At 42.0% G+C, this 23,540-nt stretch overlaps 1 protein-coding gene across 2 annotated transcripts in view; it reads left to right on the top strand.

Annotated features, from left to right (window-relative positions):
• Window positions 1–23,540, top strand: part of LOC101166787 (contactin-4-like) — a 163,463-nt gene that overhangs the window by 135,117 nt on the left and 4,806 nt on the right. Inside the window, exons 16-23 of one of the 2 annotated variants that reach the window (XM_020703384.1) lie at window positions 4,656–4,814; window positions 7,478–7,627; window positions 11,760–11,830; window positions 15,283–15,517; window positions 15,597–15,709; window positions 18,132–18,312; window positions 22,036–22,148; window positions 22,647–22,815. In XM_020703384.1, coding sequence (XP_020559043.1) covers window positions 4,656–4,814; window positions 7,478–7,627; window positions 11,760–11,830; window positions 15,283–15,517; window positions 15,597–15,709; window positions 18,132–18,312; window positions 22,036–22,148; window positions 22,647–22,815 — 1,191 coding nt within the window. Of the gene's footprint in view, window positions 1–4,655; window positions 4,815–7,477; window positions 7,628–11,759; window positions 11,831–15,282; window positions 15,518–15,596; window positions 15,710–18,131; window positions 18,313–22,035; window positions 22,149–22,646; window positions 22,816–23,540 lie in introns of those variants that run through there. The other variant, XR_002290266.1, reaches the window with a different exon arrangement.

Here is a 23,540-nt window from a genome sequence, read left to right on the forward strand (position 1 = left end):
TTAAGCGAATTAAGAACATAATTAAAAACAGCATAACATTTCAAAAAGCAGCCAGCAATAAAATACATAAAAAAAGAATTCCTTAAAACAAATAAAAGAAAATAAAAACGCCACCGACTTCTGAGCGTTAAAAGCTATTCTAAAAGGTAATTTTTTAATGGACATTTAAAGCTGTTAAGGTCAGATATTACGCGCAGTTCAGCAGGAATGTTATTCCATAACTGAAGGACAGCAATGGAAAAAGCGCGGTCACCCCAGTGTTTCTGTTGTGACCTGGGCACATCAAGCAACTATTGATTAGTAGACTCTAGAAGGTCTGCACACAGTTTAAAGATCAGTTACGTAAAGTGGGGCGAGACCACGAGGAGTTTATAAACAAACAGTAAAAGTTAGAACAGAATTTTAAAATGAACAGTGAAGTGAACTGAGTCCTGGAGTGATGGGTGCTCCTCTGGATGTTCCAGTTAACAATCGTGCTGCTGCATTCTGAACTACAGTCAGGACCACAAATATTTGGACAGAGACACATTCCTTCTAATTTAGTTTCTGTACATTACCACAGTGAATTTGAAATAAAACAACACAGATGCCATTGAAGTGCAGACTTTCAGCTTTTATTCCATGGGATTAACAAAAAGATTGCATAAAAATGTGAAAAACTAAAGCATTTTTTAAACACAATCCCTTCATTTCATGGGCTCGTGAGTAATGGGACAAATGACTTCCATGCTATTGCATGGGCAGGTGTGGGCAATTCACTTGTTATGTCATTATGAGTGTAGCAGATAAAAAGCCGGGAGTTGATTAGAAGACTTATGCTTGCATTTTGAAGATTTTGCTGTTTACAGACAACATGTGGTCAAAGGAGCTTTCCATGCAGGTGAAAGGAGCCATCATTAAGCTGAGAAAACAGAAAAAACAATGCGAGAGATTGCTACAGCATTAGGAGTGGCAAAATCAACAGTGTGGTACATCCTGAGAAAGAAAGAAAGAAAGCACTGGTGAACTCAGCAACGCAAAACCTGGACGTCCACGGAAGACAACAGTGATGGATGATGGCAGAATCATTTCCATGGTGAAGAAGAACCCGTTCACAACAGCAAACCAAATGAACAACACTCTCCAGGAGGTAGGCGTATCAATATCCAAGTCTACCATAAAAAGAAGACTGCATGAAAGTAGATACAGAGGTTACACTGCAAGATGCAAGACACTCATTAGCCCAAAGAATAGGAAGGCTAGATTGGACTTTGCCAAAAAGCATCTGAAAAAGCCAGCACAGCTCTGGAAAAACATTCTTTGGACAGGTGAAACCAAAATAAACCTCTACCAGAATGATGGCAAGAGAAAAGTATGGAAAAGGCGTGGAGAAGCTCATGATCCAAAGATCAGTACATCATCAGTAAAACACGGTGGAGGCAATGTGATGGCCTGGGCGTCCATGGCTGCTAGTGGCACTGGAACACTAGTGTTTATTAATGACGTGACACAGGACAGAAGCAGCCCAATGAATTCTGAGGTGTTCAGAGACAAACTGTCTGTGCAGATCCAGGTGATTGGGCGGCGTTTCATAATACAGATGGACAACCACCCAAAACATACAGCCAAAGCAACTCAGGAGTTTATTAAAGCAAAGAAGTAGAATATTCATCAATCACCAGATCGGAAACCAATGAGCATGCACTTCACTTGTTGAAGACTAAACGTCAGACAGAAAGGCCCACAAATAAACAGCAACTGAAAGCTGCTGCAGTAAAGGCCTGGCAGAGCATTCAGAAGGAGAAAACCCAGCATCTGGTGATGTCCATGAGTTCAAGACTTCAGGCTGTCATTGCCAACAAAGGGTTTTCAACCAAATATAATGACTATTTTGTTTTCAGTTATTTCATTTGTCCCATTACTTACGAGCCCATGAAATGAAGGGATTGTGTTTAAAAAATGCTTTCGTTTTTCAGATTTATAAGCAATCTTTTTGTTCAACCCATGGAATAAAAGCTGAAAGTCTGCACTTCAATGGCATCTGAGTTGTTTTATTTCAAATTCACTGTGTTAATGTACAGAAACTAAATTAGAAAGAATGTGTCTCTGTCCAAATATTTATGGTCCTGACTAACTGGAGACGATTCAGTGATCGCTGGATGACTCTGAAGTACAGAGAACTACAGAATGGGATTGGGGGTATTAGTTTACATCCATTTGCTGCTAATTTTCACACTGCTTCACACTGGCTTCCTGTTTCATCCCGGATTGAATACAAATTTCTCATCATCACCTACAAATGCATGGCCGGTCAGGCACCACCATACCTCCAGGAACTCCTCATTCCCCAGAAACATAGCCGTACCCTCCGTTCATCAGACAGCTTCCTTCTTCAGGTCCCCCCCACCAGACTCCGCACGATGGGAGACAGAGCATTTTGTTCTGCTGGACCAAGGCTTTGGAACTCCCTTCCTGTTCATCTCAGAACATCACAGACCCGGGACTCTTTTAAAGCCCTTTTAAAGACATTTCTAATTAAAAAAGCCTATGATTGCTAAACGTTTGTATTTTTTGCTTGTTAAGTGCTACTTTTATAGTTTTAAGTTAGTTTCGTAGTAAAATTTTCATTCATATCTTGTAGCACTTTGAGGTTTCATTTAATGAAAAGTGCATTATAAATTCAATCTATTGTTATTATTATTTTCATAGAAATTGGTCAATGTTTCAATTTAAGGTTCCTTTTACCAAACTTTAAGAGCTACGACCTTTGTTTAACCCTCGCGCTATCTTAGATGACCCCACCCTTGCATTGACGTGTTCTCCCTACCATGACAAAGGTGGATAAAGGTGAAAGATTTCATGTAATCCATGGACACCAGTGAAGATCACAAATCATTGAAGAAAAAAGGTTCAGAGCACTGTCTAGTGGGTCTAGATGACCCAACTCCCAATGGTAAAGTGCCTAGGATAGCACAAGGGTTAAATCAGTTCAACCACTGAAAACCTTTATTTTATCACTTTGACAAAAGTTAACAACAAAAAAACCCACAACACTGCAGCTAATGGGACGAGTTACCTTATAATTGTGAGATTGACAGAAAAAAAATGTAGATTTTTGCTCCATAAATAATAGTTAGCTAATCTACCTCTGCCGGTTCCAAGCCCGGTTTGAGAAGGTTGCGTCAGGAAGGGCATCCGGCGTAAAACATTGCCAAATCTACCATGCGACTCGTTCGCTGTGGCGACCCCTGATGGGAGAAACCAAAAGTGGAAGAAATAATAGTTAGCTAATCTTAACACATAAGTGAATATATTAGCTTGTTTTATATTAAGCCTATATTTACCAACGTGAGTAATACAGATCTGCACCTAACTTTATGTTGGGCAAGAATGTCCTCTTAATTTTTCATTTTCTTCTTAAAAAAGACTCTTAATGGTGTAGCTCTTTTTTCAGAACATTAATTGCACTGACCCTCAACCCTCCTGCTCTCCTTACTTACAGCCCCCCGGCTCTTTTCCTTTTCCTAATTAGAGAACATAGAAAAATATGTCTATATATCAGCATTGCCCTGGTAAAGTGTTGCATATCAGCGAAAAGTTGCTTTTTTTTACTTCAGAATGCGCTGGAAGTATGTAAACGGTTGAAGAGTTACTTACGGTAGTCAAAAGAATATCAACACTGGAGCTAAACGGTTTGAAAGCGGGTAAAGATTCTGCTGGTTAGAAGGAGCTCTGGGCTGTTTTACTTCAGCTGCTGCTTCAACGAGCCAACAGAAAATGGACATTTTGAAAAGTGACAGTAAAAAAATGTACTTGAACTTTATCTCTGATTCATTTTCAGAAGGTTTCATTTTTGAAGGATATTCATCCTATGGTTTTTATAACACATGCTTTTGTAAATAAATGCGAATATTGAAAGTTGGGTCATTTTAGAGTTAACATGTTTTTATAAAAATAATTAATAAAGTGACAAAGTTTTGTTTTTAATGAACTTTTAATGGTAAAACACCGTCACATAGACTCTGTTCACCCCACAGGATTTTTGGTTTCCTGGCTGGATTTCCTGTTTTATTTTGAAGGTCACATTAGTTCAACTTGTTATTTTTTATGTGATGGCTGTGTGGTAAACCAAGCTTCCAGTTTGGATAGTCCGACTTGGCTTTGTTTCATGTTGACAGTGGTGCCTGCAGGTTATTCCTCTGCTGTCTGTGTGAAGGTGGAGCTCCTCTTCCTCGTCCTGCCCGCTCATCACATGCACACCGCCCGCTCCTCTTCCTCTCAGGCCCTGTGGTGTCTCAGCTTCAGCCCTTCCGCCTCACATCCACCGCTGCCCGTCTGCTCTCCCACTCTTCTCAGAGCTTGCCAATCAGTCATCCGGACGCGCTGCCAGCTTTCCTCTGCCCTCACCTCCACCCACCTTTCCTTCCTTGACAACAGATAATAAAGTTTCTCATTCTGTCTAACTTGTCCTGCGTTTTGGGGCCACCTTGTTGTTCATAGCCGTCCTGCTGACCTGTAACATTCAGTATTGATGAGGCCGGTGCTCCCAGGAGAGCGGAGCTATGAATCACTTTGATGCCGTGGTGGAAAACGAAGGTGCAGAGCAGGAAGCCAGCGTGACACGGTCTGTTTTCCTGCAGTGAGGCTCACACTGCCGTGTGTTTCTGCTGTAATAGGTCCTCCAGGGGCCTCGGAGACCCCATCGGTGACTGACGTCACCGATACCACTGTGAAGCTGTCCTGGAGCCCAGCACCTGACAACCACAGCCCCATCACCATGTACACGGTGCAGGCAAGGACTCCCTTCTCTATTGGCTGGCAGACTATAAACACAGGTGCATTTTCTTCTTCCATTTCAGATTGAGAATGATGCATGCTGCTTTTGGTGCCAACGGGAGCTCTTCATCATAAATAACTTAGTATGACAAATTCTTCATTACTTATGGCACAAAAATGACAGCTAAAAAATGGAGATGCCATCGATCTGTTCACTCCAGTTCACGCGTTAATTCAGCAGGATGCCTGACTTAAAATAACAACGTGAAGCAGAGCAAGGTCAGCTGCATGAAGATATTTCAGGCCCTACAAGCCATCACTTTGACACCTGGATCAATATTTCCCAAAAAAAAAAAAAGGTTCTGACATTTGACGATCAGATTAAGAGATTAAATGAGATCAGAGCCTTTTTTTTTATGAGTAACCCTTACTGCACGCAGAGGATTGCATCTGTTCCCTCAGTATTTCTTTCATATTTCTTGTGCCACAGTCCCAACTGCCTTTATGGGTGTGGATATGGGCTTTCAGTAAGTAAAAGTAGGCAAATCTGTACGGGGCACGCACTGCATTTTAGACAACTTAGACAACACATAAGGGGGAAATAGAAGAGACGTAGGCGGGTAGTACAGATGTTCAAGTGATACGTGCGCCTGATGCACGCTCCACGCTTGCAGCCTGACTATTAGAAAGTACGAAATTAACCAATCGGAACATAGTTTGTGTGGACATCCTACGGGTGTCCTACAGGTACTTACATAGTACCTACACACCTCGTGTGTGCAGGATTTGTAAGGAGCCTGTGCACGCACCTTACTAATGACAAGAGTGTGCCGCAAGGGGAACCATCCAATATCACCCCTGGTACGTCATGAGTGCATGCAACTTACACATATATCATGATACATTCACCACACAGAACAACAATCGTACGTTCCATTTTCATGAAGTCCCCTAAGCTGGCCCCATGAGCCTGAAGGGAACTGTAAGACACACCTGCGCTCCCTTTAAGGTGTGGTCGCTCCTGTCTTTGACCCTCCATGGTCCCAAACAATCGCAACATCCATACGGTTGAACCCCCAAACAGGTGCATGTGGCTGAGGCATTAGCTACAAATACGCACACACACTTTCCTCAATCAACGTCAAAGTGCTGCATAATCCTTTCTCAAAGTTGGCTTTTTAAACACCACGTCAGGTCAAAAAGTACCTGTAAGAATAAGTTCAACATATTTAGAAGCTCCATTTTATTTATAAAGGGTATAAATGCAACTGAACTAATTTCCTTTTTAGCATTTTTCATCACGTGACAGCTTTTTGCCATGCACATGTACCCACACAATATGCTAGTCTTGACCTTAATGCGCTCTGATTGGTTGATATGTTTGAAAAAAAAGTGTTTAAGTTAAACCTCTGTGAAATGCTTCAGTATGAATAGAAACAGCACACGCTGAAAAAAAAGAAAAGAAAAATCCAAAAAAATAACAGAAGTGTAAAGAGCTGTTAGGTTAACAGAGGCAAAGTCAGGGATCTAACTACAGACCTGCTCTTACAGCTGTTCTTTTAAGACAGAGGCATCTCTCACTATCGCTACTTTAGATTTTTTTATAACAAGGTTTAAAACAGTGACGTGCGGTGAGGTTGATGGCTGGTGAGGCACTGACTCCTCTGGAGTCAGATTTACAATGAAAGATTTAAATATTTCACCATTCATCCAACAGCAGCTAGCAGCTTATAAAATACACACTAGAGCATATTTGTCCTACAGACAATATTTCTTTTATAGACATTGACAGAACACTCTTCTTGTGTATAAATTATTCATCCACTGTAAACAAATAAAAGTATACAGATATGTTCAGGACACATTTGACCCTCAGTAACTATTTCTGGTATTATTACAACTTCAAATTCTGGTGCTTTAATCAGTTATCAAATGTTGTCTGTGAAAATGATCATAAAAAAATGATTTTACTTACATTTTTTTCCAGTTACTCCCATGATATTTAAAAACAAACAAACATTGAAAAACATGCTTGGCCTTACATTTTTGAGTCTGTGTGCCAATCCTTCTCCACAAAAAGGTCTATGATCTGTTGGAGAAGTCTTCCTCATTCTCCTTTATTTTATAGGAGTTTCTCCCTCTCAGTGGAGAAAGAGATCCTCGGTTTCCGTTTCTACGGCACCTGTGTAGCTACAAAGCAGCTGTCAGCTCACGTCTGCCCCCTGCTGGTGAGGCATGCCTCACCTAAAGCCTTTTCTATGGGCCTACAGCACTGTTTTCAGCGCACGTGTCCGTTAACATTGAACCCTGCAGTCAGACATGAAGGACAGCGCTCCAGAGCCTCATCCAGAGTTTCCGCTCCGTCTGTGATCGCGCAACACTAAAATTTGCCGTTTTTAACCTCAGAAACTGTGAAAAACGTTGTTGAGTTGACTGATAAGGAATATTTAACACAGATCAGTGGAAAATAATATTTACTTAATTTAACTTTTTCTATTTTATCATGATCATGACAGGTGAGGCTGTGCCTCACTTGCCTCACCTGACTGCGCGTCACTGGTTTAAAAGCAAAATAGACTCAAGAAGATGAAAGTGTGTAGATTTTGAACAGTGTCATTATAAAATCCTGTTTTTTTATATTTGCTGTGTGGATTTTTTTTTTTACTTAAAAAAATACCAGCAACAGCAACACACAACTCAACTCTTGATTCTTTAATCCTAGTTCCTGATTCTGTGCCTGGACAGATGATGCACGCCTTTGTCACTGATCTGATCCCGTGGGTGGATTATGAATTCAGGGTGGTGGCAGTCAATGCGGTTGGTGTTGGAGAACCCAGCACACCATCAGAACCGATCCGGACCAAGCCAGCAGGTATGCAAACAATCCTTTCAGTGTTTCTTCTTTAAATGCACCTTTTTATATAAAATAATTTTTCCCCGTGTTTGTTTGGCTGCAAAATCATCATCCTCTTCCTAAAGATGAAGCTCTTTTACCAAAACCATTACACCATTAGCAAGTGTTTGATGTATTTCCATAAGCAATAGCATTTGATGGTTAAGGCAGAGATTTGCTGACCTTTCCTCGTTGTCTGCCCTTAACCATTAACTACAACAGCTTCCTCTTTCAGTGTATGCTGTCATTGATGCAAGGCCTCTTTGCCTCTATGACCTGCTGGAAAAATGTCCGTTTGGAATTGAAAAATTTTTTTTTTTTTTTTTTTTTTTTTTTTTTTTTTTTTTTTAACCTTGTCCTGTCCAACAGCTGGGCAAACAGATGAGAGCTGAGGGCCTCTTGTGTTGGACATATTTTACTTTAACAAGAGGGGTTATTAATCTTCAGACAAACCAAAGGTATGTCTGAATAAACCCCTTTTGTAATTGAGGCCAAACTTTATTAATTTCAAACATGTTTGAAGATCTTTGGTGTTGGACCGGACGGAAAAGGAAAGAGGGGAAGAAGAGAGAGGGACGTTAGAGAGAGGGGGGGAAGGAGGGTGATAGTAGGAGGGGAAGGGGGATAAGACCATGAAGCAGCATAAAGCAACAAGTTTACTGGTTGTTAATCACCATGGTAAGGCTCAAATGCAGTGCAAAAAGGGCGGAGCCTGTCCACACACACACCCAAGTGTCAAACACACCTGCTAGCTGCAAAAATGTCCATCTGTCGACATGTACACAAAACAGATAGTGCTCACACGCATACTTATGCCTTAAAACCAACTAGTGTGAAACATTTCAGTCATTCAGTCACGCAAACCGCCAGTGCAAAGGTGAGCCAACACCCGTGCTCAGGTGAGTGCTCATGTTCTTCTAAAATGGATGGTGGAATGTGTAAAGAAGGAGGGAGAGCGCCCAGCCATCCCCACCCCAAGACCCCCACCGCAGCAGCAGCGCCAGCCGGAATCCCCCCCACGCCACACGGAAACCGGCAGGAAACAACCGCCGCCCGGGCGACCAAGCCCGCCACCCAGGCCAGGGCCAGCAGGACCGCCGCAAGGCCCCCAGAGCCAGAGAGCAGGGAGGCACGGAGGGAAAGAGAGGGCCGCCCCAGCCCAACCAGGAGAACAGCCCCCCCGCCGCGCCGGGAGAACCCAACGCAGGGCCCCACCGGAGAGGGACGCCCACAGCCCCAGACGAGCACCCCACCACCACCCAGGAGTTCTGGGCATCCCCCCGCCCCAACCCCAGGTACGAGCCAGGACCCCCCAAGGGAGACCCGCCCCGCACTCCAGGCAGCCATCCGCCCTGCCCACGGTTGGTCCAGGGAGGAGCAAGGCAGGGGCCCGCCGCCCCCGCCCAGGAGGGGGGAACCCCGGGGAAAAAAGAGGGCCCACAAGGGGTGTTGTAAATATGGCCCGACCAGGCTCGGCCACAGTTGGAAATTTGGCGGGGCCCAGCGCTCAGGAGCAAGGACCAGAACCCACCCCCCAGGGACACCAACACCCCCCGGCTCAGATGTAATGTGAACCCCCCCACCGCGCGGAGAGAGCACCGCCGGGCCCAGGAAGCCGGCACCCCGGGGACACGGCCGCCGTTGCAAAGGGGCCCGTACCCCCCACCAGGGAAGAGGCAGGGGACAGATGGTCCTAGGTCCCACCTTCCTTGCAAAATGTGTGTGCGTGTATGTGTGTTTAAGAGGGTGTGTGTGTGCATGTGTGTGTGTTTATGTTGGGATGTATATATTGAGGGGGGAGGGGTGTGTGTACTAAAGGGGGTGCAGTTAAAATTGGCGGGTAGGGCATTAAGGGGACCTATCCTGATTACTCACAGTGATGTCCCCTCACCCCCCCCCACCAAGGGGCCCTAAATGTCTAAGGTGCGGTTAAAATTGGCGGGTAGGGTGCCAGGAGGACATCTGCTGCTTGCTGGCAGTGATGTCCAAGCCCCCCCCTCTACCAAGGGCCCTACATGTCTAAGGTGCAAATAAAACCGAAAGAGGGGGGGCCCACTCCATACGGCAACCATAGGAGGGGGGGCCACTGCCTAGTAAACCCCCCCCCCAAGGCTCATCGCAGGCTAAGCCCCCCACCCCCTCACCCTATTATGAGGTTATATGAGGAAGGGGGTAAGTTGGGGACAGCTGGTAGACTGTCCCCCGGTGGTCAAACAGCTGTCCCCCCCCCCCCCCCCCCCAGCAAGGGGGCCAGGCCCACCCAGCCCAGGGGCCCCACCCCCGGAGGCGCCGACACCCCAGGCCCAGCACCACCCACCCCACACAGAGGGAGAGGAGCCAGAAAGCGCCGGCCCCCCCCGGAGCAAGCCCAGGCCCCCACCCCCAAACGCCGGCCCTAGAAGAGCTCTGGTCAGGCCTCGACGGGACCGAGGCAGCCAACCGGCCGGGGAAACCGCCGATGGCCTCAGCGGAGACCCCAACCCGTCAACCCCCCCTGCCCCGTACCAATAGTGCCCCCCCCTCCCCCAGAATGCCCCCCCACAGGACAGGGCCGACAAGACCCCCCACCCCACCCCACCCCAGACCCCGCAGCCGAAGCGGATGACACCCAGAGCGCCCGGGGGCCCCAAGAGGGTTGTCCCGTCCCGCCCCAGAGCCAGGGAAGGGCTGATCCCAGCCCCAGGCGTAGATGGGAAAATTTTTTTTTTTCAAATCTTGGGTTTTCTTGTGTCTAACATGCTTTGCTGAAAGAGAAGGGTACATCCATGCCAAATATGGTGCTTGTACCACAAAATGCATTAATTTATACCATTTATTATGCAAATATGTTAAAAAGTGGGTCCACTATATAACCTTCGTAACAACAACATAAATTCAAAGTTGAAAAAACAAAAACTGAAATGGCTTTTAAAATTTAGCGTAGCGTGGAACGAATTTAGTAAAAAAAATCATTAAATTAATTTATTTCTCTCCTTTTTTTTAATTTAGCCTTTATCGTGGGATTTTTTGGGGAGGAAAAAGGAAGACATAATAAGATATTAACAAAATAATCAGCATTTATCATTGTTCATATTTTAGAATTTTTACATTTTCTAAGTTTTTTTAAAAAAAAACTATTGATTCCGCCTTTTTTATTTGTGGTTGAGGATCTGTCTATAACCTGATTCCCTTTATTGAAAATCAGCTTTCTGAAATTTTAGTTCTAAATTGCGTTCTTTTAAATCAAGCCTTTTCTCAAATGAATTTCGTATGTTCCATGGTAAACATTTATGATGCACTTTATATAATAATTTTAAAAACTGTATTTTACTAAATCTGTAAATTTCATAGTTTTGATTTAAAATGAGTCCTTACAGTCACTTGTTGTGATTATCATTATTGATTTTTCTGTAAAATCAAAATTGAATTTTTAAGTTTTGTTTTCCCAAATTTATATAGAGTAGATCAGGAATGGAATAAAAAAAGGGTTTGTATATGATACACAAGACAATGCATCCATTGACCATTCCTTCCCCCATATAAAATGTTCTGGCTCCACCACTGTTTTGTAGGGTTAACAGATTTTTTAAATGGGATTTTATGATCTGTGTAAAATTGATCACACAAAGAGCCTCTTCCCCTAAAAAACTGGTTCATATAAAATCAGGTTTGAGTGGGCTTTTAATTTAATCCCATACTGGTGTCCATTGTATAAATGTTTTCCAGTTTGTCCCACATTTCATGGGTTTGCCCTTACATTGTTAATTTGCTGTTTTCACTGCTTTTCCTTTCAATGTTGATTGTTTTCGCTTACTTTGTTTAAAACCATTTTTTATAACATCCAACAGTTTTCTTTCAAACTGATTTAGTGTAAATGAGGTTCTGGTGTGTTGTTGTCTCCATCTGGTTAACTCACATGGGAACACATGTCCTGTTGTGTCTCACATGTGCTAATAAATGCTCTGTAAACTGGGAGGGGGGAGCAAAAGTACCATTTTAGTGTGATTAGCTCCTTCTGTGAAGATAAGAAGCTGCAGACAGGCTGTGATCACCAAATTGAAAGCCACATAGTGTAACAGATTCTGCAGCACCTGCACCTGTCGATGAGCAGATCTCCTTTGTTTCTGTTCAGTTCCCAGGGTGGCTCCAATTAACGTGAGTGGTGGTGGGGGCACACAGGGGGAGCTAGTGATTACGTGGGAGGTAAGTGATGGATCTTTTCTTTGTGTTGCAAAAAATATTCGGTCTTAAGAATGGGGATGAAGTTTGTCTTAAAGCATGGAGCAACATCATATATCCTGAAATCCCACTCTGATCATCATTTGATCTATTGTAAGAGTTCTCAGTGGTCTTTTTAATTCTGATTATGAATTTGTTAGGCTAAATCAAAAAACTTGTGTCGTTTTCTAGGACATAGTTTCTGCAAAACAGCGGTAGTTCATTCAAAAGTCAAGTCTGAGTTTTGGGCCGGAATGTTACTGCGGAGTAAGACGCTCCTACTTACCTTCATCCATCTGTTTACATCTGATAGCTTACAGACCCTCACAACACCAACCTAACATTAGTGGTGCTACAAAAATGGGGAGAAATATCGGAGCTTTCCAGCCGTACAGTTCTGAGCCAGATCACAGCTCAGATTACGACAACAAAAGCTTACATGGATCTAGACGGCATATTTTTGTCTGCTCCTGATTCACAATGTTTTATATCTAATATATTCATAATATGGAAATTCTCAGAAATGCATTTTTAAGCTTAATGTTATTTATATAAGTCCTCCATCATGTGAAAAATGCCACAAGAACATGTTAAAAATTAACCAAAACCTGATTTGGAGTCTTAAGCTTTAAGTCAGATGCTTTGGGTTTTCAGTTGTACAGGCTTGCGGATGTTCGTAGACAGGGCCGGTTGCATCTTAAAGTGAACATAGATGTGTCTTGAAGTTCCCCTAAGGTTTTCATGGACACCTTAGGGCAGTGTTTTTCAACCAGTGTGCCGTGATAGATGGTCAGGTGTGTCGTGAGAAATTGCCCTCATTAACTGATCTAATAACATTTACCATCTCCAGGATATCAGCTCTTTCTTTATCCAAACAGGCCCTGATAAAACACTGAGTAGTTAGGAATTTGAAAGCTCATAAAAAACTTTTTTCTTTGTGTTTGTTTGACTCTATTAAAGACATTGGTTTGGCCACAGCTTCCGCTGTTTTAGGAAAAGTCCCGCCCCTTTAACTGTCTCCACCAATCCTTCTTTGAGGCTTAATCAACGTCTGACCAGTCTTCATCAGTCTGACCAATCAGAAGTAGTTAAAGTCTTCACTTCTTTGTTCAGATTCTACTCATAAAGTTGCTCAGTTCTAACAAAAAGACCAGCTAAAGCTCGTCTTTAAGGGTGTAGCTTTCAGCGGGATCCGGTATCAGACCGTGGAACAAGTGAACAAAACAATAAAGCTCAGAGACGCTAGTCTGTCTGGTGTTTGGCGGCTGTATGCACTACATCTCCCATGATACATTGGGTTAAGTGACAGAGTCTCAGCGCAGAATGAGTCTTACTTGTTAAACGTCTTGAAACCACAACGAAAACACATCAAACAGTTTTTAAATCTTCTAACTTAACTTTTATTACATCTTTTAGAAAAAACAGCTGCAACTTCCAGCTTTTTCTGCCACAATTATCACAAAAATGCATGTGAGATTGTGAAAGGGCTATAGATCAATACAGACTATGAGTTTCTCCTTTTTTTTAATTTTTGGACGCTGGTGTGCCGCGGGATTTTTGTTAAGGTTAAAGTGTGCCGTGGCTCAAAAAAGATAAAATTTAAACAAAAAACACTGCCTTAGGGAACGTCAGATTTATGCATGTGGTAAATGTATGTGTAAGTTGCACACACCTATGACCTATGGGTGATGCTCTCGTTCAGTGTATTTTCCTTTGCATATAATGCATTCATATCAAGTATTTTTCTTTAAAAGTTATTTATTTCTAGCATACGGACACGTTTGTTCCGCAAATTCTGTCTCTTTTTTTTTTTAAAGAAAAGATTCATCAACTGTAAGGCTACAAAATGTAGCACCAAACGATTTTGATATATCTGCTGGCAAGTAGTTTTTAGCTAAAGTTAATTTCAGTTTTATTTCCTGTAAGCATTGTAGATTGTTGTACTTTAATTAAATTAGGATTTTCTGATAAGCATGTCTAGTCCTTGTGCCTTCATAGACCCAAAAGCTATTCACCTTATTAGGTTGAGTAATTTTATCCTGCCTATACTCGGTTTCGTGTTAACTGTATGTTTTTTTATAAAGCTTGTTGGCCTTAGGCTGTCCATTCATTCAGTTTATTAACCTTCATGCTAATTTTGATGGAATTTACCCTTCATATTCAGTGTAAAAACAGATAATCTGGCCTGTAAACTCACATTGTCCATCATTAAAAATAGTGTTTTGTCTCATGGGCTCAGAGTTTTTCACTTCTGTCTAAAATGAACAGATTTGTACAGAGAATCACTTTAAAACTACATTTCTTTAAGAGGCTGGGCTTGTTTGGGATTCTGTCAATACTCTTTTTTTATATTAGTCATTCTGACTTCACCTGGCTAAATGTAAACTTTAGAATACAGTATTCCCCCCAAATTCTTCATGGGAGTTAAGGACCACCCGCCAATACGCAGAATCCACAAATAGGAAGAACCTCCTTGAGACGCAAAACTCTCATACAAGCGTCTTGAGCTGAGTTTTTGTGATGAACCGAGGAGTCACGTAACTGAACACAAATGTGAAAGCGCAAATAGTGAAATAGTAATAAGCGAGGCAACACTGTAACCCCTTATCCATAGTTCTATACTCAGCCCCCCCCCCCATGTAAAATGTTTTGCAGGTAATGTTGTTATTTAAAAAATATCAAGTTTAACTCTTTCCTATAGTAAGTGAGAGCCACTAGTAGTTTTCTGAGAGGACTTGATTTGGTTCATCTGATGCTGGTTCATGTTCTTTCACCACCTTTATCACATATTTACCTCCATTACCACACCTTTATCACCTCCTTATTACCTTTACCACCTTTACAACACCTTTGCCAACTTTTACTACGTTTATCACACATTTACCACTTTTACTAGCATCTACTTTAACACTTTTACCACCTTATCAACCTTTTACCAAAGAAAACCAGCTCAGTGGCCTTGTGGAAGAGTGTCCGCCCTGTTACCGGAAGGTCGGGTGTTCAAATCCAGGCTGAATCTTGTCACAGACTCTACAAATGGGACCCAATGCCTCCCTGCTTGACACTCAGCATTAAGGGGTTGGATTGGGGGGTTAGTCCACCAAATGGTTCCCGACCACGGCTGTGTCTGCAGCTCACCGCTCCCCCAGGGGATGGGTCAAATGCGGAGAACAAACAGCTAATGGTACTTTAACTTTACCACCTTCACCCCCAACAACTTATCCACTTTCACCAACAACAACTTTACCACCTTTAAATGTACCACCTCGTCTTTACCTTTACTAACTGCCTTCTTCACCTTTACCATCAACTTTACCACACTCTACCACCTTCACCACCTCCACTATATTCCCTAAAGAATATATTTAAGATGTCTCTTTTAAATGGCACTGAAACTTTTATAGCTATCTTTTTTTTTATGTCCATCTCTTTCTAAGCCAGTCCTTGAGGAACAGCAGAGCGGAGAGGATTTTGGTTACGTCGTTGCTTTCCGGCCTCTCGGTACCAGCGCCTGGATTCAGACTGCGGTTGCTTCACCTGACGCATCCAAATATGTGTACAGAAATGACAGCATCCCGCCCCTGTCCCAGTTCGAAGTGTCTGTGGGTGTGTTCAACAGCGTGGGGGAGGGGCCGTTCAGCCAAGTGGTCGTCGTGCTTTCTTCAGAAGGAGGCGAGCGGTTGGAGTTTCCTAGAAGATGTGAGGCTTTTCTCTGTATATCATCTTCATGGAGTGCATCTGTTTCCTGCAGAACCCTCCGAGGCGCCATCAGACATACGAGGCCGCGCCGCATCGGCATCAGAGATCGTGGTGTTCTGGGAGCCTGTTCCTTCCAGGTCCACGAACGAGATCATTTCATATGAGGTAGGACAGAGAGAGCAGGACCTAACACCAAAACAACAGGCGGTGAATGCTCTGAGATGTTGTGGTCACGTCGGTGCAGCCGATTTTTCAGACTAATCAAGGGAGTGAGGACATTTGTTGGCAGCTCCTCTAGTCTCTATAAAAGCTCTGAACCCAGGGGTGTCAGAGAGGTGTTATTGGAAGAAAATAGTAAATAAGAAAAAGTGTAAACACCATACATCACCTCCAGCTTCAACAAACATCCTCCTGAGAGGTTGCAGTGGAAAACCTTGATAAAAATAGACTTATTTTCTGCAACCCAGATACTTTCATGGGAGGGGGCAACTGTATGCCCAGGTGGCTGGACCTCTGCTGCAGAGCTTTGAGTTCACTACCATGTTTGGCACTTTTATTGTTGCTACACTTAACTCTGGAGCTTCATGTTTTAGGGGAAAGTAGGAGTTCAACTTTAATTGTTAAAATTCATTTGCTGTTATAATAGTAATTTAGTGTTCTTTTAGTGTTGTTTATAACTGATGTCTGCAAAGATGTTATTATCTTAATGTGGTTGCGGTGGAATACATTTAAAACTGCCAGCTTTTTTAATCACTTTACCTACTCTTTCTTGGTTTATTTCAAACCTTTCAAAATAGCCTTCTTAAGGCCATCCAAAACTGGCAAAATTTGGTAAACATCCAGAGTATGGTGAAAAGTGTATCACATTGAGGAAAAGGAAATAAGTTAACATTGAGTTATAGGGAAGATTGCATGCAAAAAAAAAAAACAAAACAGTTCAAGTGGTGTAAGTTCCTTTTGCAAAAGAAAACTTGATGTAAGGTTTTGGCTCGCAGGCTTCCAAGCGAATTAATTTGGTCATTTCTACCAGTACAGTAGCTTAAATCAAAAGGCCGTGTCACACAGACACTATGTAGATTTTGCGCATATTGCACAAATGAAAATTGGTCATACGTGAATACATGTGAAAAACGCGAGAAAAGCTGTGGTCTTTATGTGAAATTTTCACAAATGTATCACAAATGAACCGAGTTAAAACAATGGAAGAAGTACAAATAAACCACGCAAAGAACACGTAAATCAATGTAGAACATGAACAGTGCGGGATTATTGCGCTGCTATTATGCAATGCATTAGTGATTGGTGCATCAGTTACGTAATTTTACGGGATATGTGTGCCGTATACGCGATTCAAAATTTTACATGTGTGTGAAAAGTCTGATAGACATACGTGGACATTCATGGAAAGCCATAAATTTGTATTTGCACCGCGCAAAAATCCCACACAAATGCGACCGATTTACGCAATAATTGCCTATTAACTACGAAAAATGTGTGTCATACTCAACCAGCCAAAACCTTTGATCAGCTCAAAACCCAAATAACTTAAAACTCTCGACAGACATATTGTCAATGAATGATGAACGCAAGAACACTTATGAATTACGTTTAACATGCACAGATCACGAAAGACTGAAATGTCATACTTGGACAATGCGCAAAATGTACATGGTGGCTGGGTAACATGACCTTAAAGTAAAATGAACTGATCGTATATTATACGAAGCGTTATAAAGTATTATCAATTTTTCTGTGTTTTTTCGTGATCACGTTTTATCCTTTAAAATGCAAATAACACCTCAGAGTTTAACATTTCATACAAAAAATGCCCCAGCACCCGGTGTCTTTATCTTGTTTCTTACACTCACAATTTGAGTGGTGCTTTAATGCGTATTGCTGCCGTCATCTCAGCCACAATTTAAGATTCAAGGCAGCAAAAGTCTGCTTTCATCTTTCCCGATGCACACGTTTGGGTTCTCCGCACAGGTGGGATGACAAACTGTAAACTTCTTCTGTTTGGGGGTATTTTAAGTGTTTTTTTCCCAATAGCCTGGAAAAATCTGCTATAATTAAATTGCCTGTGAAAAAGGAACACATAAGATGCATCTGTTATCAGCGACTCCAGGCTCTGTTGCTAATCTGACTTTCCCAAGCAAGATCCCAGAGAAGCTGTGTGCAGCCAGTTGAATAAGTACCTGCTCTGAAGCCATCTGTTTGACATTTTCCTATCCGGCTTCCCTGCCTGGTGTTTGGGTCAAAAATGATCCTCCATATAAATAGAGATTGTGACAAGCTCCTAATCCTTCAGCTGCTCACTGTCGCTGTTGCTTTCTGTATTGCTGATTGTCAGATAAGTTATCATTTCAGGACTTTAAACATATGAGTTTTTGAGGATGCACAGTAGCCGATTGCAAAAACTGCTTCCTCACAGTTAATGTTTTTTTCTGGTAGGTGTCTGGACTAAGTCAGAGCTGGCTTCGCTTACAGCTACAGTACACAAGCATGATATGAGTTCCTTAACCAGCACCTGTCTGATTTAGCAGCTGCTTAAAACGGCCTCCAGGTAACCCTCATCTCTTTGGTCCAGCTTCTCTTCTGGGAGGAAGGAACTCAGCAGAGTGACGCTGGCAGAGTCAGAGCTCCCAACAACACAGCCCTGCTCGCTGGCCTGAAGGCCAGCACAGTTTATCAGATCTCAGTCAGGGCCCAGAACAGCGCTGGATTCGGACCCTGCAGCCCCGCTGTCAACATCAGCACCAGGAAACCCCGTGAGTGTGCAAGAGCGTCACAAGATCTAATCTTTAATTTGGCTAGAGTTCTCATTTCAAGTCCAAAGCAGTGCGTAATGCCTGCATCCTCATTGATTTTTACTAAAAAAAACTGGCTATGTTTAAACTCACAGTATTCTTTTAATTGGGTGTGTTTTTGTAATTTTACACAGATTCAGACTTTGGCGTTTTTGAGGGTGTATTCAGACTGAACACAGTTGGTCCGCTTGAATTGAACCAGAGTTCGTTTCCCCCGATAATCCGGAACAAATTTTCAGTCTGAATACACCCAAGCGGACCCTGGTCCAGGACCAGGGATTTAGTAAAGCTAACTTAGCTTACAGCATTTTATTTCCAGATCTACTTAACCATTGTTGGCATCATTCCTGCATTAATTGCATTTTTTTAACCATTACTCATTTGCTTCGTTCTCCAATATTGATTACATTTTGTTCAGCTAACTCAGTGCTTCTTTAATAGTGAGCCGGCCCCATGCGATGCCAGGGGGGGGCGTGCAGTTGTGGCGGTTTTAGGCACAGGCAATACGGGCAATTGCCCGGGGCGCAAATTTCATTTCAGGCACTTTAAGCTTTTATTCTGTTTTAGACTTTAACTTCTGTGCGGCTAAATAGAGTTAATATTTGTTGGAAGTGGATTTATATTGCTTTTTTCTTTTGTTAATGTTAAAAGATACAATTTTAGGTATACTTACACAATATTTATAGATACTAACCTAATATATTGTCACAGCAGCGAGTGTGTGTGTGTGAGTGTGTGTGTGTGTGTGGGGGGGCAAACATCTTCTAGGTGGGGGCAAAAAGTAATTGAGAAGCACTGCATTTATTGAACTTTTTCAGTTTGGCAATTTTTCTCTAAAAAATGCTTTAAAAAATCTGATGTCATTAAAACTATGAGAATGTAATATTTGAATTGATTTGAAATGGTTTATTTCAAGCAATCAAAGCAAGAATAATAAACATAACAGTACAATCAGCAGTTATACATTCGTACAGAGACTAACAATTTTGTAAATAATGTATCACCAAATACCTTTAGACGATCAAAAACACAATTTAATTTACTTTGATTTTTACTTTCATGCTTCCTGATGATGTTAGCACTCATCAAAAAAATGATTTAGTTTAAAAAAGTAAAGCCAGATGCCTCAAGGTATGACTGGTGTTTCTATGCAAAAAATGTTTAAAAAGCAACAAACTACATGCGTATTTGAATTTGCCTAAGTTATTATTTATTCATGTTTTTATTTTAAAAGGTTTTATCTAAATAAAATGTTATATATTTCTGTTATGATATAAATTCTAATGGAATAACGCAATAAACTAAAAATAGTTTCCCTTCATAAAAACTGCAAAAACTTTGATTTAAGAAAAAAAAAATCTGTTCTGCGATGATCAAAGTGATTTATTTTTATCACGTCTGAGTTTCTCGTTGCATCATCCTGTCACACACGCAGAAATATTCTCCTTGATAAGATAAGCAAATCCAGCCTTTAAGGCAAAGAAAAAGCGTTTATGTGCTTATTTGTTAGATGCCCTTCAGCAGTAAATCGCCTCACTGTTGCTGTCTGATAAGATCTGTCCGGGCTGCTCTTTTTTTTTTTCTTCACACAGTTGCGTAAACATGATCTGCTTCTGCCCCGTCTACGCTCTTTTGTTTCCACGTTTTCAGAGTGAAGGTTGACAAACTGGAGCCTTTTGTTCATTTCAGTGATCATCCCTGTTTTGTTTTTCTTCTCTGACGAATCTTTATGTCATAAATCTTTACACGCTAGAAGCACAACATTTTTATGTTTTTACAACTATAAATAACTTTTAAAAGCAAATTGGACCCACCGACTGCTAACCTTTTAACACCAGAGCTCCAGTGTTGACCTTCTTTGAATTACCTTAACTATTCAACTGCTTACGCAATCATTTCAAAGGATTCTGAAGGGCAGAAAAGCAGCTCTGCGCTGATTTTCAACTCTTTACAGTAGTTTAGTGTTGACGCAATCAGTGAAAATCAGCTGATTCTGTTGCCGGGCAAAGCGGCTGCACCATAATGCAATACTTTAGTAATGTGGTGCATATCGGTACTGCGGATCGGCGCAAATCTCCTTTTCTCCACGTCAGAATCGATTAAAGTTACATAAGTTACATAAACAGTTTAAGAAATGCAGTAGTTTAAAGGGCTTGTAAGATTCAGGTGTCGCCAGTGAAACCGCCGGTGTTAAGGGATCCAAGACCCACTGCAGTGAAAATGGTGTTTTTGGTGTTTTCAACATGTTCTTGTGGCATTTTTCTGATGATGGAGGACATGCATAAAGAAAATTCAGATTAAAATTCAATATCTGAGGATTTCTTAATTCCAAACGTTGTAAATCAGGGGCAGACGAAAGAAAAGCTTGTAGTTGTGACCTAGAAGCTACAATCACTGCGCTCCACTCTAATGAATCTTCTTGTAGACGTCTAGGCCCATGTAAGCTTTTGTTTTCCTCATCTGAGCCGTTATCTGCCTCAGAACTGTTTGGCTGGTCCAATGTTTCTCGCCATTTTTGTTGCACCGGTGAGGTTGGGTTGGGGTGTGTGAGCCCTATGTTTTGCCCAATGGGCTCACCAAGCGATCTACGACCTTACTTCAACAAAGAGAGGTGCAAATAATGAAGATTCATTTGTGATACAGAAATGTGCATGAAAGTCTTTTGTCGGTTAGCCTCTGGGCCCATGATATCTTTATTCTGGTGGGATAAGCTCGGACCATAGATGGACAAACCTCCAGGACCTAGACGGCCAGCAGAATTGTCTGGAATGTAGAGAGATAAACATCCATGAATTTAAAAACAGAAATGTTATTGTCATTGGCTGAGAAAAGAAGGCGGGGAATTTAACTGTTGAGTAAAGGCTTAATTGATGAGGTGCCTGTAGAGTGAGTGACCCAAGAACCCAGAGTACCCGAAAGTGAGGTAGACCTTCCTTATTGAAATTGTTCCTAAGCTTCACAATTTTGAGCAAACCACCTGTGGGTCCCGTACAGCAGTGGTCCCCAACTCTGAGTGTGGTACCGGTCCGTTGGTCACTTGGTACCAGGCCACAGACAACAGAAAGAAATATGTATGCTAACTTATTATTATTATTATTATTTACATTTTATCTATTTTCTGATTCTGAGGGAAGTTTAAATTTAGAAAAGTACCGGATTCTGTCCACCATATGGCTATGACTTACTCTTGATATATGTCAAGTCATTCCCTTTGGTCACGTATTTTAAAAACATTCGTGACCTTTTTAAAGTGGCTGCTCCGACCGCTAAATTAAAAGCCCCAAGATCACAAACTGAATAAAAATGCAATTGTAATGTTGTCTTTTTTTAATTTTTAAAAACCAAAACAACTTTTGCAAGTCAACAACTTTGTTTGATTGAATCTTCATCCGTAAAATATCTACAGACAGTTTCAAATAGTCTTTTTAAACTTAATTTCATGTAGCATCAGTTAACTTGATAAATAGATTTTTTGGAAACCGGAGGCTTCAACAGCTTCTTCACATCTGCTATAGAATTGATCGTAGGAGAATATCCTTCCTCAAATGTTGCTTTTGGGGTTTATGCTGCTTTTATACCCACTTTCACACAAGCTCTGAATGATGGTTTAGAGAACATTTCAGAAGTCAGAAGATGATGCATTCATTTGTCATCTTTGTGCTTCTATGATTTTGTATCTTCCAGCCCCCAGTCAGACTCCTGGGAGCATCAGGTGGAGCCTGACCAACTCTAAGATATTTCTAAACTGGGAACCTGTGAAGCCATCGGCAAATGAATCCGAGGTCACCGGATACAAGGTCAGCTTGTCGGCAAAGTAACACAAAGTGAGAAAAGGAATGCAGCCTGGATGTGCAGCTTTTCATCCCGGGGAAAGATGGAGTTACACAGAAACTTTACGGATTGGCTGTGTCTGCCTGCTGAAAATTAAAAGATCAGTTTCGGGCGATAAAACGAGTGGCGACGGGCTGCAACGATAATTCAGTATCTTCTTACCAAAACAACAATCAATCATGTTGTGTACTCGCCATGGAAGAAGACACTTTTTTTGATAATGCTTCCCCACAAACAACATATTTATTCAGCTGAGATTTGTGCTCCTGCCCATTTATGATAAGTTTACTGCAGTGAGGAAACATGCGGCAGATGCAGAGCAGCGATTTAACCATGTGACAAAAAGTGTGCGTAGGAAGCAAGAGGGCCGCCGCCAACACCAAAGCCATATGTTCACTCAAATGTTGGGGAAACATAAACCCGCTCCCGTGGATTCAATCATCCCCGTCTTTGATCTCCTTCAGGTGGAGTTCCGTCAGAACTGGAACAGCAGAACCCTTGTACTGGAAACCAATAAGACCAGCATAGAGCTTCAAATCCCCACCGGCGAGGACCACGTTATTGAGATCAAAGCCGTGACAGAGGGGGGCGATGGCACCAGCAGCGGTCCGATCCGCATACCAAAGTTGTCCGGTGAGTGTCAGAGGCTCCGCTATTTGAGGTGGAAATAAGCAGAACTCTAACAAATCCGCGAGTGATCAAAGTTCTTCATTTGCTGCTCAAAGCTTCTGCAGAAACCTCAGAAGATGGCAGGAATTTACAGATACACGATTCGGTAAAAAAAAAAAATCAAATCAAAGAAAGATAACCAGAATCAAAGAACTTTTGCAAATCTGCCTGATTTTATGCAAAAATAATAATTGCCCCTAAATCTGTTAGCTGGTTCTTGCCACCATCAGCAGCAACATCTGTGATGTCATTTGGACTTTTTCATGTCTCGGGATGGATTTAGTTTGGCTGTCATGTTCTCCCTCTGTGAGCTCCAGGAAGATTCTCCACAGTTCCAGGTATGACTCTTACTGAGGTTCCCTGGACTTCCATTAGCTGCAAAAGTGTCCTTTCAGACGTAAACATCTAAAGATTTAGTCACAACTGCTTTAGAGGCTGTTTGTGAGGAAAAAATGGGCAAACATGTACTGTTAGCTCACGCAGGTGTCTTACACCAAATATCAAAGACCGCTTGGTGACCCCGTAGAACGGGAATGTTCTAACCGATTATTTTCTACAGGAATGTTGCGGGTGATAGGTCGTAGTGAACACTAACAAGCAAGGGTAAGAAAGGGTAAAGTTCATGAGATGCAGGCGTGTTGTGCGAATTTTGCATATTTTTCAATACGCTCAAACCCTGCACCCTGTGA

Source organism: Oryzias latipes, chromosome 5, assembly GCF_002234675.1.
Source record: "Oryzias latipes chromosome 5, ASM223467v1".
Taxonomy (NCBI): domain Eukaryota; kingdom Metazoa; phylum Chordata; class Actinopteri; order Beloniformes; family Adrianichthyidae; genus Oryzias; species Oryzias latipes.